The 14723-nt window shown below is 51.2% G+C and overlaps 1 protein-coding gene across 2 annotated transcripts in view; it reads left to right on the top strand.

Annotated features, from left to right (window-relative positions):
• The first annotated feature begins 11108 nt into the window (after positions 1-11108).
• Positions 11109-14723, top strand: part of SLC44A4 (solute carrier family 44 member 4) — a 49388-nt gene continuing 45773 nt past the window's right edge. Inside the window, exon 1 of one of the 2 annotated variants that reach the window (XM_030197309.1) lies at positions 11109-11230. In XM_030197309.1, the coding sequence (XP_030053169.1) occupies positions 11200-11230 (31 nt within the window). In that variant the 5' untranslated portion in view covers positions 11109-11199. The remainder of the gene's footprint in view (positions 11231-14723) is intronic. The other variant, XM_030197310.1, reaches the window with a different exon arrangement.

Genomic DNA, 14723 nt, shown 5'->3' with positions numbered 1-14723 from the left:
CAACACATAAGATAATAAGTGCACAGGGTTGGCCACCCTGTCTCCATCCCTGCCCCATCCTTGCAGGTTCTTTCCCTGTCCCCGCCCCATCCCCGTGGGCTCTGTTCTCATCTGCAGAAGCCTCGAACAATTATGATTTTATATTTAAATCATCTTATTAAGGTATAAAAAGAAACAGCATGCTGTGCAACTGTTGTGTATAAATGACACATAGAAAACAATAATAACAACGAGCAGCTATAATAACCCTCCTCACCACCACCCTCTACCCTTCCAATCCCAACAATAGTTGATTTCTACTACCCCAAGAAATCCTAATCCACCCTGTTAAAATGTCCAGGAGTACAAAATACAACCCCTTCTGTATGCCCTAGTGGAGGAGAAATATGCCTTATGACGCACTGTTATGATTTTTAATCTGTGGAGTCATCAACAATCTCAGAATTCAGACTAGCTCTCCTGTCTTCCACAGTCCTTCCTGCAATAGAAAATGTCTTCTCAGAAGATGTGCTGGTAGCAGGATAGTAACATAGATGTAACATGATGGCAGATAAAGACCTGAACGGGTCCATCCAGTCTGCCCAACAGGATAAACTCATTTTACATGGTATGTGATACTTTATACCCGAGTTTGATTTGTCCTTGCCATTCTCAGGGCATAGACTAGAAGTCCGCCCTGCACTGGTTTTACTCTCCAAATACCGGCACCGTCACAAATCCATTCCTTCTAAACATGATTCCTTTGTGTGTATCCCACGCATGTTTGAATTCCATTATCGGTTTCATCTCCACCACCTCCCATGAGAGGGCATTCCATGTATCTACCATCCTTTCCGTGAAAAAATACTTCCTGACATTAGTCCTGAGTCTGCCCCCCTTCAACCTCAATTCATGTCCTCTAGTTCTACCACCTTCCTGTTTCCAGAAAAAGTTTGTTTGTGGATTAATACCTTTCAAATATTTGAAGTCTGTATCACGTCACCCCTGTTTCTCCTTTCCTCTAAGGTATATATGTTCAGGTCAGCAAGTCTGTCCTTGTACGGTTTGCAACGCAAATCCCATACCATTTTTGTAGCTTTTCTTTGCACCGCTTCCAGTCTTTTTACATCTTTAGCAAGATACGGCCTCCAAAACTGAACACAATACTCCAAGGATGTACAGGATCCCCCATGCAAATTTTACTAGCTGTGGCCAGCATGTTTGCTTGTTTTTCCAAAAAATCAAAATAGTTTCGTCTGCATCAATCAAACATAAATAACAGTCCAGTTCATTAACAGGCTTCAAAGTAGAAAGTGACACGGGGGACCAAGTTTGTCCCCATCCTCACGAGCTCTGTCCCCACCCCGTCACCACGGGCTCTGTCCCAGCCCTCATTCTCTACCTGGAAGCACACAGTATGGATGCTGTAGGCAAAGTGAACCCCAGATTTGGCAGGCACAGGCAGGATCAGGGACTGGCAGAGCATGCAGCAGTGACGATTCCTTGGCGTGCACAGAACACGGATGCTTACCGAGCAACTGTTCTGTGCATGTGTTAGAAGCTTTCCGTATGAGCTGCTTGCTGAAATTCTATGCATCTCATTTGCATGCGATTCCTCTTCAGCATTGGTCGCTGTTTAGGAAATCGGCAAGTTGAACTGCGGCTGCTGTATTTAACAGTGACTTTTGAGCATCCGGAACCTGAGCCAGGAAACAACTTCAGGTCATAGCAGAGGGTGTGAAAGAGACTGTCCTAAACCTCCTGAGGTTAGAGAATATAAGGGAGACTGTCTTGTTAGATGGTTTAGGGGAAAATGTCCCTAATCTCCTGAGTTTATATTCCACCCCCTGGCACTGGAAAAGTCTCTTTAATATTCCCCCCTCACATAAAAATCTTACCAGTATCCTGATCACTACTCCATTCTCAAACCCACTTTTCAGAGCTGTGCTGTCCGGTCAAACTCATTAGCTGGAGTCCCAGTCTCAGTCTCTGGTCCTGAACAAATGGGAGATTTCAGCTGCAGGTAGATGGAGGAGCTAGTGAATGATACATACCTGTAGCAGGTGTTCTCCGAGGACAGCAGGCTGATTGTTCTCACGACTGGGTGACGTCCGCGGCAGCCCCCACCAACCGGAAAAAAGCTTCGCGGGACGGTCGGCACGCAGGGCACGCCCACCGCGCATGCGCGGCCGTCTTCCCGCCCGTGCGCGACCGCTCCCGCCAGTTAAATGACTAGCAAAAGATGAAACACACAACTCCAAAGGGGAGGAGGGAGGGTAGGTGAGAACAATCAGCCTGCTGTCCTCGGAGAACACCTGCTACAGGTATGTATCATTCACTTTCTCCGAGGACAAGCAGGCTGCTTGTTCTCACGACTGGGGTATCCCTAGCTCTCAGGCTCACTCAAAACAAGAACCCAGGTCAATTGAACCTCGCAACGGCGAGGGCATAACAGAAATTGACCTACGAAGAACAACTAACTGAGAGTGCAGCCTGACCAGAATAAATTCGGGTCCTGGAGGGTGGAGTTGGATTTACACCCCAAACAGATTCTGCAGCACCGACTGCCCGAACCGTCGCGTCGGGTATCCTGCTGGAGGCAGTAATGTGATGTGAATGTGTGGACAGATGACCACGTCGCAGCCTTGCAAATCTCTTCAATAGTGGCTGACTTCAAGTGGGCCACCGACGCTGCCATGGCTCTAACACTATGAGCCGTGACATGACCCTCAAGAGCCAGCCCAGCCTGGGCGTAAGTGAAGGAAATGCAATCTGCTAGCCAATTGGAGATGGTGCGTTTCCCGACAGCGACCCCTAGCCTGTTAGGGTCGAAAGAAACAAACAATTGGGCGGACTGTCTGTGGGGCTGTGTCCGCTCCAAGTAGAAGGCCAATGCTCTCTTGCAGTCCAATGTGTGCAACTGACGTTCAGCAGGGCGGGTATGCGGCCTGGGGAAGAATGTTGGCAAGACAATTGACTGGTTAAGATGGAACTCCGACACCACCTTCGGCAGGAACTTTGGGTGGGTGCGGAGCACTACTCTGTTGTGATGAAATTTGGTATACGGAGCATGAGCTACCAGGGCTTGAAGCTCACTGACCCTACGAGCTGAAGTAACTGCCACCAAGAAAATGACCTTCCAGGTCAAGTACTTCAGATGGCAGGAATTCAGTGGCTCAAAAGGAGGTTTCATCAGCTGGGTGAGGACGACGTTGAGATCCCATGACACTGTAGGAGGCTTGATAGGGGGCTTTGACAAAAGCAAACCTCTCATGAATCGAACGACTAAAGGCTCTCCAGAGATGGCTTTACCTTCCACACGATAATGGTAAGCACTAATAGCACTAAGATGATTCCTTACTGAGTTGGTCTTGAGGCCAGACTCTGATAAGTGCAGAAGGTATTCAAGCAGGTTCTGTGCAGGGCAAGAACGAGGTTCTAGGGCCTTGCTCTCACACCAAACGACAAACCTCCTCCACTTGAAAAAGTAACTCTTTTTAGTGGAATCCTTCCTAGAGGCAAGCAAGACCCGGGAGACACCCTCAGACAGACCCAACGCAGCGAAGTCTACGCCCTCAACATCCAGGCCGTGAGAGCCAGGGATTGAAGGTTGGGGTGCAGCAACGCTCCGTCGTTCTGCGAAATGAGAGTCGGAAAACACTCCAATCTCCACGGTTCTTCTGAGGACAACTCCAGAAGAAGAGGGAACCAGATCTGACGGGGCCAAAAAGGCGCTATCAGAATCATGGTGCCGCGGTCTTGCTTGAGCTTCAGTAAGGTCTTCCCCACCAAAGGTATGGGAGGATAAGCATACAGGAGGCCGGTCCCCCAATGAAGGAGAAAGGCGTCCGACGCTAGCCTGCCGTGTGCCTGAAGTCTGGAACAGAACAGAGGCAGCTTGTGGTTGGTCTGAGAGGCGAAAAGGTCCACCGAGGGGGTGCCCCACGCTCGGAAGATCTTGCGTACCACTCTGGCATGGAGAGACCACTCGTGCGGTTGCAATACTCTGCTCAGTCTGTCGGCCAGACTGTTGTTTACGCCTGCCAGGTACGTGGCTTGGAGGAGCATGCCGAAGTGACACGCCCAACGCCACATCCCGACGGCCTCCTGACACAGGGGGCGAGATCCGGTGCCCCCCTGCTTGTTGACGTAATACATTGCAACCTGATTGTCTGTCCGAATTTGGATAATTTGGCAGGACAGCCGATCTCTGAAAGCCTTCAGTGCGTTCCAGATCGCTCGGAGCTCCAGGAGGTTGATCTGCAGATCCTTTTCCTGGAGGGACCACAGACCCTGGGTGTGAAGCCCATCGACATGGGCTCCCCACCCCAGGCGAGATGCATCCGTCGTCAGCACTTTCGTGGGCTGCGGAATTTGGAATGGACGTCCCAGGGTCAAATTGGTCCGGATGGTCCACCAGAGCAGTGAAGTGCGGCAACTGGTGGAGAGGCGGATGACATCTTCTAGATTCCCGGTGGCTTGAAACCACTGGGAAGCTAGGGTCCATTGAGCAGATCTCATGTGAAGACGAGCCATGGGAGTCACATGAACTGTGGAGGCCATATGACCCAGAAGTCTCAACATCTGCCGAGCTGTGATCTGCTGAGACGCTCTGGTCTGCGAAGCCAGGGCCAAGAGATTGGTAGCCCTCGCTTCGGGAAGGTAGGCCTGAGCCGTCTGGGTATTCAGCAGCGCTCCTATGAATTCCAGAGACTGAGTAGGCTGGAGATGGGACTTTGGGTAATTTATCACAAACCCCAGCAGCTCCAGAAGTTGAATAGTGCACTGCATGGACCGGAGGGCTCCTGCCTCCGAGGTGCTCTTGACCAGCCAATCGTCGAGATATGGGAACACGTGCACTCCCAGCTTGCGTAGATACGCCGCCACCACCACGAGGCACTTTGTAAACACTCGTGGGGCAGAGGCGAGCCCAAAGGGCAGCACACAATACTGAAAGTGCCGTGCGCCCAGGCGGAATCTGAGATACTGTCTGTGAGCTGGCAGTATCGGGATGTGAGTGTATGCATCCTTTAAATCCAGGGAACATAGCCAATCGTTTTTCTGAATCATTGGCAGAAGGGTGCCCAAGGAAAGCATCCTGAACTTTTCTTTGACCAGGAATTTGTTCAGGCCTCTCAGGTCTAGGATGGGACGCATCCCCCCTGTTTTCTTTTCCACAAGGAAGTACCTGGAATAGAATCCCTGCCCTTCCTGCCCGGGTGGTACGGGCTCGACCGCATTGGCGCTGAGAAGGGCGGAGAGTTCCTCTGCAAGTACCTGCTTGTGATGGGAGCTGAAAGACTGAGCTCCCGGAGGACAATTTGGAGGCAGGGAGGCCAAATTCAGGGCGTATCCGCACCGCACTATTTGGAGAACCCACTGGTCGGAGGTTATGAGAGGCCACCTTTGGTGAAAAATTTTTAACCTCCCTCCGACCGGCAGATCGTCCGGTACGGACACTTGTAGGGCGGCTATGTTCCCGTGGATCCAGTCAAAAGCCCGTCCCCGGCTTTTGCTGTGGAGGCGCAGGGGGCTGCTTAGGCGCACGCTGTTGACGAGAACGAGCGCGCTGGGGCTGTCCCTGTGCCTGACGAGGCCTTCGGGCCGGCTGGTTGTACCTACGCTTCGCAAAAGAATAGGGTGCAGCCTGCCGGGCCCGGGAAAAACGTCCACCTGTGGAGGTGGATGCTGAAGGCGCCCGGTGGGAGAGCTTGTCGAGAGCGGTTTCCCGCTGATGCAGTTGGTCCACCATCTGCTCGACCTTCTCGCCAAAAATGTTATCCCCCCGGCAAGGGACGTCGGCCAGTCTCTGCTGGGTGCGGTTGTCCAGGTCAGAGGCACGCAGCCATGAGAGCCTGCGCATCACTATACCTTGGGCCGCAGCACGAGAGGCCACGTCACAGGTGTCATAGATACCCCTGGACAGGAACTTTCTGCACGCCTTCAGCTGCCTGACCACCTCCTGATAAGGCCTGGACTGCTCCGGCGGGAGCTTCTCGACCAGGTCCGCCAGTTGTTGCACATAGGTCCGCATGTGAATGCTCATATAGAGCAGGTATGATTGGATGCGGGTCACGAGCATGGAGGATTGGTAGGCCTTCCTCCCAAACGAGTCCAGAGTGCGAGACTCCCGCCCCGGGGGCGCCGAGGCGGTATCCCTCGAACTCCGTGCCCTCTTGAGAGCGGAATCCACGACCGCCGAGTCATGGGGCAATTGGGGCCGCATTAACTCCGGGTCAGAGTGGATCCTGTACTGGGACTCTGCTTTCTTGGGAATGGTGGGGTTAGTTAATGGTCGCACCCAGTTCCGAAGCAGTGTCTCCTTGAGGACATTGTGCAGCGGTACCGTGGAGGACTCTCCAGGTGGTGATGGATAGTCGAGGACCTCGAGCATCTCGGCCCTCGGCTCTTCCACAGAGACCACGGGAAAGGGAATGCTGATAGACATATCCCGCACAAAGGAGGCAAAGGAGAGACTCTCAGGAGGCGAGAGCTTCCTCTCCGGTGAAGGCGTGGGGTCCGAGGGAAGGCCCGTAGACTCCTCTGAGGAGAAATATCTAGGGTCCTCCTCTTCCCCCCACGAGTCCTCATCCTCGGTATCGGACATAAGCTCATGTAGCTGAGTCCTGAACCGGGCCCGGCTCGACGTCGAGGCACCAAGGTCTCGGTGTCGTCGAGCGATGGGCTCCCGCGTCGGCGGGGACGGAGCTCCCTCCATCGACGTCGACGGGGACTCCACCTGCGTGGCGGTCGAGACCGGCACCGCAAGCGGCGGCGGTGTCGACTGCCCCGGCGCCGGGCTAGAGCTCGCCGGCGCCACAGTCATCGGCGCCGAGGGCGCAAGCACCCCCGGCGCCGGCACAGCCTGGCGCATCAACCCTTCCAGGATCCCCGGAAGGATGGCTCTGAGGCACTCGTCCAGGCCCGCTGCCGGGAAAGGCGGTGGGGCCGGTAGGGGTGTCGGTGCCAGAATCTGATGGGAGCCAGGAGACGACACCGAGGTGCCGGGACCCTGTTGCGTCGGCACCTCTATCACCGACGGGGATCTCTCCTCTTGATGGAGACGCTTCGGCGTCGACTCCTCTCCGATATGCATCGAGGGCGACCGGTGACGGCGCTTCTTATCCTTCTTCCGATGCCCGTCACCGGTGCCGGGAGGCATGGAGGAGGAGGATGACGATCCCCCTCGGTCTCGAGGGACCGGGTCAGACAGGGTTCGGTCCCGTGGGCCATGGGCTGAGGGAGTGACCGGGGCCGACTGCCCACGCGGCCTCTCACCTCTACCCTCACCGGCGGACCGGCGGGCCGACGGGACCTGTTCTCCTGGGGTCGATGCCATCGGTGCCGATGTCTCGGGCATCGATACCGGTACCGAAGGGCCGGGCGTCGATACCGATGCCGTCGAGGTCGACGTCGAGGGGCCGGCGCAAGTTCCAAAAATACGGTCCCGTTGAACTTGCCTCGCAACCTGAGTCCGTTTCCGGAGACCGAGACACAGGGGACACGACTTGAAATTGTGCTCCGGCCCGAGGCACTGGAGGCACCAAGCGTGGGTGTCGGTCTGCGAGATGGGCCGGCCGCACCGACCATACTTCTTAAATCCACTCGGGACCTTCGAGGACATCGACGGAAAAATCGCGTCGGCGAAATTAAAGTCGTCGATGGTGGCAGAAATCACACCTCGAAAAAGAAACGATCGTGCGGCCACTAGGCCGCAACGCAACGTCCCCGCTGGAAGCGAGGGAAAATGGGAGCGCGTGCTCCTTTTTTTTTTTTTTTTTTTTTTTTGAAAAGAAACGAGGAGCGCGCGGCAACTAAACAAAAGAAGAAATAAAAGAAGAAGTTCGCGTAAACGCGACGGTTTTCCGGGGCTGAAGAAGAGAGAGCGGCACAGGCACGACTCTCTCCAGGCGCGGAAAAAAAGGAACTGGCGGGAGCGGTCGCGCACGGGCGGGAAGACGGCCGCGCATGCGCGGTGGGCGTGCCCTGCGTGCCGACCGTCCCGCGAAGCTTTTTTCCGGTTGGTGGGGGCTGCCGCGGACGTCACCCAGTCGTGAGAACAAGCAGCCTGCTTGTCCTCGGAGAAGAGATGTTAGATTCCGGATAGAAAGGAGAGGAAATGCATTTTCCACATCCTGCTCTTAGGACAGAGCTGTCAAGTTTTACCCAGTTCTAGGAAGACTTGTTGGCAAGGCAGTGTGGGATTTGTAGTTCCTGATCCTACCAGTTGAACTCAGTGCTGTAGGTCCCATAATAAACCAGGATAAGGTCAGAAATCCAGGACTGGCCCAAAATCTCCCTCCTGGAACTGGGTATCTTGGAAACTCTGTTATTATGAGGAGCTTGGTTCCAGGGGTGTCAATCTGCCATACCGTAGGGCTGTGAACCAGTCAGGTTTTCAAGATATCCCTAGTGAATATGTGTTAATATAGTTGCATACAAATAGATCTCCTGCATTATCATTATGGAAATCCTGAAAACCTGACTAGTTTGCGGCCTTCCAAGACTGCAGTTTGACACCCCTACAAATCTAACTTTCGCTCTCAGGGTCAGGTTAACTGTTAATCAGACTGCAATGGAGAACATGTTGTCATTTGCATATAGTGCATTCTTAAAGTCCAGATTCCCACTCATTGTTTCTTTAAAGTCATAAGTACATAAGTATTGCCACACTGGGACAGACCAAAGGTCCATCAAGCCCAGCATCCTGTTTCCAACAGTGGTCAATCCAGGTCTCAAATACCTGGCAAGATCCCAAAAAAGCTCAATACATTTTATGCTGCTTATCCCAGAAATAAGCAGTGGATTCTCCCCAAGTCAATTTAATAATGGTCTATGGACTTTTCCTTTAGGAAGCCGTCCAGACCTTTATAAAACCCCGCTAAGCTAACCTCCTTTACCACATTCTCTGGCAACGAATTGAATGAAGAAAAGTTTTTTCCTTTTTGCATTAAATTTACTACTTTGTAGTTTAATCGCATGCCCCCTAGTCCTAGTATTTTTGGAAAGAGTAAACAACCGCTTCACGTCCACCCATTCCACTCCACTCATTATTTTATAGACCTCAATCATATCTCCCCTCAGCTGTCTTTTCTTCAAGCTGAAGAGCCCTAGATGCTTCAGCCTTTCCTCATAGGGAAGTCGTCCTATCCCCTTTATCATTTTCGTCGCCCTTCTCTGTACCTTTTCTAATTCCACTATATCTTTTTTGAGATGCAGTGACCAGAATTGAACACAATATTTGAGGTGCCCTCCAGGTCAGGGACAAGGAAATATCCAATGTACCTGAATGTAACTCACCTTGAGCTACCACTGAAAAAGGTGTGAGCAAAATCCAAATAAATAAATACCTTATCATATCTATTGCCCTCTGTTTCACCAGCCAAATGAAAGTTAGCAGTCTCCTAATGTTATCAGCTGCATGTCTTCCTGGAATAAAAACTGCCTGATGTTTATGAATTGATTGGGGAGTGAAAGACAGAACTCTATTAGCCAACATTTTAATATCCAAATTCCACAGAGATACAAGAGTGATCTTTGCCTGATTTCTTGATCACTATGATTCCAGCCATTTTCATTAATTGTGTTCAAAAGTTTCACCAGAATGTCAAGCAGCACACACTTAAATTTCTTATAAAAATTTACTGTTAACCCATCAGGCCCAGGCGCTGTCCCATCCTTTAAGAAACCAATAGGGAGCAATATCTCTTCCATTCTGTGTTTTTCTCAAGGAAGACACTCTGCCTCTCTGTTAGCTCAGGCAGAGGTACCCCCTGCAAATATTAATATGTTTCATGATCCTGAACTGATTCATCCCTTAGGTAGAGTTTCTGGTAAAATTCCATAAATTACACCTTTTTTTTTTTTTTTTTTTGCTTTCCTAGCATGGTCCACCTTTCTCATCTCTCGAAATAAGTAGTTTTGAGCTCATCTTTTAGCTTTAAGTTTACTAGCTAACAATTGACTTGCCTTGTTTTACCATATAAGAACATAAGAACAGCCTTACTGGGTCAGACCAAAGGTGACTCCTTATGAGGTAGCATGTCACTGTGACTCCTCCACTCAAAGCCAGGCTTGGCTTCACAAGGAGGAGGGCTTCTGCTGACAGAGCTTGGGGGCCCCCACCAGCTCAGGTATGTGGATGTGAGTGGGGCAAAATGTTGTACCCCCCCCCCCAAATCTGACGTATGGCAATGCTCCTGTTGTGTGCTTCTCTACCTTGGAGTTAATAACACCATTACCATTTATTTTAATATGCTGTGTGCCAGTGTCCTACACATGGATTGCACTTCTCTGCATCGTGCAACCCAAGGAGGTTTCATTTACAGGAGATGGCATCACATGATAAGGCTGAAGCCATAGCCGCCATATTGATACACTCAAAATTATTGGTCCACGCCAAGCCACATATAGGCAGTCCTTATTTCTAATAAGCATTTGCTATTGTTTTTTGGTGACCCAATATGGCAGCAAGTTCAGATAATGGGCCAAGCATGCTCTCACCATCTCCTGACAAACCTCCTTGGTGCAACCATAAAAGTATGAGCAGATGTCTCACTAACCTTGTGCTTCAGTCCTTCAATTTGTTTTCAACTGCTCATAAATCCTACTTCCCTCATGCATCACACATATTGTTCTGTGTTAATTTATTTCTTTGAAAATCAACAGCACCATTGTAATGCAATGTAGTGTAATCTGCTCTTTCATTCCCACAAAATTCATGCCAAGCTCTATTGTTTCAACTCGCAGTTCAGGTTTCTGTTTGATCTGGATCAGAAAGTGGAGGAGGGCAGTTCTTTCCTGGTGGCAGGAGGAATTTCAAGGGATGGGGAGGAGAGGGGCGAAAGGATGACAGGTGAGCAGGTTAGTCATCCATGCAAGAGGACAGGTACATGTGGGCGGGTGCTTGCAAGAAGACAGGTGATAGTAGGCGTGGCTCAGGAAAGGGTGGGCGTGTATTTGTAAGAGGAGAGTGGCGTGGTGGGCGTGGCCCTAACGGAGTGGGCGGGACCTTGCAAAGAGAAGTGCAAGTGGGAGTGGCCCTGACGGGGAGTGAAAGGGCGAGGCTGTCGTGAGGAACCGCAGGTGCACTGGGCGTGGCCTTGCCGGCCGTCAGCAGGAGGGGCGTGGCGGAGGGCGGAGACGGGCACGTAACTGACAGGTGAGCTCGGGGTTCCAGAAGTGAATCGTATCCAAACAGGAGCAGCTGCCAACCGGGCCATGGTGAAGGTGAAGGACGCGGGAACCTACGGTGAGCCCGGGGCATGGGGTGGCACTGGCATGCAATTGGGGGGGGGGGATAAGGGCTAGGGATGGGGGTGGCAGCTTTATATTCCCGGTATCAGAGAGGTATGTGTGTGCGGAATCTGTGCAACGATCAGGTGCGGGGAAGGGATCGGAGACACAAAGAACAGAGAAAGTAGAAATCAACTGAAAATAAAACCATTACCCTCCCCCCTCCCACGACACGAATCATGGAAAAAAGAGAAATATGTCCTCTGCCCCCCCCCCCCCCCCCACACACACACACACAGATAAAAAGGATCGAAATAGAATTGGGGAAGAAAAATAGAGAACCCTCCCCCCAACACACACAGGTAAAAACCATAAACAGGAGTGAAATCGAATCGAGGGAAAAAAAGAGATACCCGCCCCCCCCCCCCCCCCCCTCCACACACACAGACAGGTGAAATCAAATCGGGAAAAATACCCTGAGATAAGATTTACCACCACACACGGGTAAAAAGCATAAACTATGAAAAGGAGTGAAATCGAATCGAGAAGAAAACAGATCCCACCCTCGCCAAATACAAGTAGAGTTTCTATACATTTAGTCCCAAATCAGATGCTTCAGGGGACAAATTGACTCCAGCTCTTCAATAAACCATATTTGTAAAATATTTCTCTCAGGGTAAAGTTGTGAATGTTTAACAAAACACATGATTCGGGTTGCTCATAAAGGTAGGAGAGCAGAGAAATAGGAATTGCACCTTCCTCTGACGTTCTTATAGCATAAGAGCATCTCACACGGTTACCTGGTGGTCTTACAGCATAAGAGGGATTCAGGCAGGGAGAAAGACGATGAGCTTTTTAAAACATAAACCAAAAGGGGGGGGGGGGGGGGGGGGGGGGAATCTGAGCTTTATAGACCTCACAAGTCTTCAGGGCCTGTGCTACACATACCGGGTCCTAAACTGGAGTGGATTCATTTTCTTAACCTGGGGGACTCCGAAGAGGTCAGTGGATAGAATTCAGGAGATCTGTGAACCTGGATGGGAGAAAAATTACACCTTGATTTTCACTAGCCTCTAACTGAAATAGCTACTCATTCAGTAATTAATGTGGTAATGGAATTCAAACATGCGTGGGATAAACACAAAGGAATCCTGTTTAGAAGGAATGGATCTACGGAATCTTAGCGTAGATTAGGAGACGCCGGTAATTGGAGAGTAAAACCAATGCTCGGCGGACTTCTACGGTCTGCGCCCTGATCGTGGCTGAATAGATATGGATGGGCTCAATGTGACTTACAATACATCATGGATAGTGGAAATGAGAAGGGAGTAGACATTTGGTGTTACAGAAGGATTTTGGAATGCATGGTAATGGAATACATGATAGTAATATAACAGAAGGCATAATTAAACATTTCTGGATATAAATGGGATTTTCACATGTTTTGGTCAGTGACCCCCATTTTAAGGGATAGGGAAGATCCTGATCTGGAGATCTATTAAAGGAGAAACTTTGATCGATGTCTTGCTCCTGGCAGCCAGGGAATGGCCTGGATCTACAGTACAGCTGTTTCAGAACTGCAACTCGGTCAGTGCCCTTGTGTTAGTGGATAGGGTAGGGGTTTCTCTCCCTCATCTTCAGCCAGAAGAGAGTGCCCTCGGCAGCTCTGTTCTTCAGGCATGCAGGGCTAGCAGCAGCTAATTGTTTTATGAATATTCTTATCAGTATACGGAAGCGGGCATCCTGATACTGGCCTGCAGCCACTCTGTGAGTCTGCATGGATGGATTTACAAGGGTCACTTTGTGGCTACATTAGCAAGAAGCCACCCAGAACTTTCTGCAACCCCAGGTCACATTCCCTGTATCTGGGAGGGAGCCATATTGTAGGGACATTATATTTTACAGGGCCCCACCCACCCTGCTCCAGTGGATTGATGGTGTGTGTACACAGTACGTGGTGAGGGTGTGGACTGGTGATAGCTGGCTGCTGGGCTTTGTCTGATCCTATAACAGTTACTGCCACGCCACAGTCTTCCGCCTGAGTTGGGGATGATTATTCTCCACCCATCCCTCTGTCCCCACCCCCCCTCCCAAAAGCACTGTTCCAGGCAAACAAATACCTAGCCTTAGGTTGGGAATGTTTACAGAGTCTAGATTTTTAGGCCAGTCCTAGATTTCTGACAACCTCACCTTGATACATTATGAGATCTGCTGCGCTGATTTTATGGGGTAGAATTAGGCACAACAAACCCCAAACTGCTCTGGGATGTAGGTTTAAGAAAGCAGGACTGGAAAAAAAATGACTCCCTCCTGAAACTGGGTAACTGGATAGCTCTGCATTTACAGCAAGTTGTAATGCGCAGATTCTCGGAGAAAACAAGCTGAACAGACCAGGGAGCCAGCTTTGGACCTTGCAGGGCTGACCCAGGGGCTGTGTGAGCAATGCGGCAGCAGGGTGCAGGGGAAGTGGGGTGCTCCCTGACCCTCGTCTCCTTGGCTGCAGTGTATTGCAGAGATGCAAAGTTACACAGTTCCAGGCTGGAGATTTTGGGCAGTCCTGGATTTCTGACCTCCCCATCCTGGTGCATTGTGAGATGTGTACCATGGATTTCAATGGACAGGATCAGTGCTTTGGGATATAAGTTCAAAACCAAGACTGGCCCACAATCTTCTGCCTGGAACTGGGTGCTGCCAGGGCACCAGGGGCATGTCACACAGGGTGCTTATTCTGGCTCAGTACAGCAGAGGCGTATCTGGACTTCAGCAGGATTGGGGGCCAGAGCCAGAGTGAGGGGGCACATTTTAGCCCCCCCCCTGGTGCCACCAACTCCCCCCCCCCCCGCTGATGACCCTCTCCACCCCCCCTCCTGCCGCCGTCGCCTACCTTTGCTGGTGGAGGACCCCAACCCCCGCCAGCCAAGGTCCTCTCTTCCGTTGCAGCAAAGCTTCCTTCAGTTTCAAATTCTGAGTCTGACGTCCGACTCAGAACAGGAAGCTTTGCTGCAACGGAAGAGAGGACCTCAGTTGGCAGGAGTTGGAGTCCCCATCAGCAAAGATAGGTGACAGCGGGTTGGCGGTGGGAGGGGGGGGGGGTGGAGAGGGTCGTTGGCAGGGGGGTCCAGGGCCAAATCTACGGGGGCCCAGGCCCCCGTGGCCCCACGCAGATGAGCCCCTGCAGTACAGTCCTGTGTGAATGTACCCAGATCTTGTGGGGTGCCAGGCTGAATGACCAGGCTGGTCTGTTTCCCACCCTGTACTGTTATTTCACTCACAGATTCCACTCTCTTCCCCCCTCCCCAATTTCCTTTCACAGAGCTGTTTTGGGAAGGAGAGTTTTTGGCCAGTCCTGGTTTTAAACTTACTTCCCAAAGCAGTATGGGATTTGTAGTCCCTGATTCTACCTATTGAAATCAGTACTTTGAGTCCCATAATTGCATTGCTTTCAAAATCTGCACTCTGGTTCAGAAAATTATCTACGGTGAAGCCCCAGGATACATGACAGACCTGAT

This window comes from Microcaecilia unicolor, chromosome 3 (genome assembly GCF_901765095.1).
Source record: "Microcaecilia unicolor chromosome 3, aMicUni1.1, whole genome shotgun sequence".
Taxonomy (NCBI): Eukaryota; Metazoa; Chordata; class Amphibia; order Gymnophiona; family Siphonopidae; genus Microcaecilia; species Microcaecilia unicolor.
The sequence above is the reverse complement of the archived record's forward strand: the minus strand, read 5'-3'. Positions and strand labels throughout refer to the sequence as shown.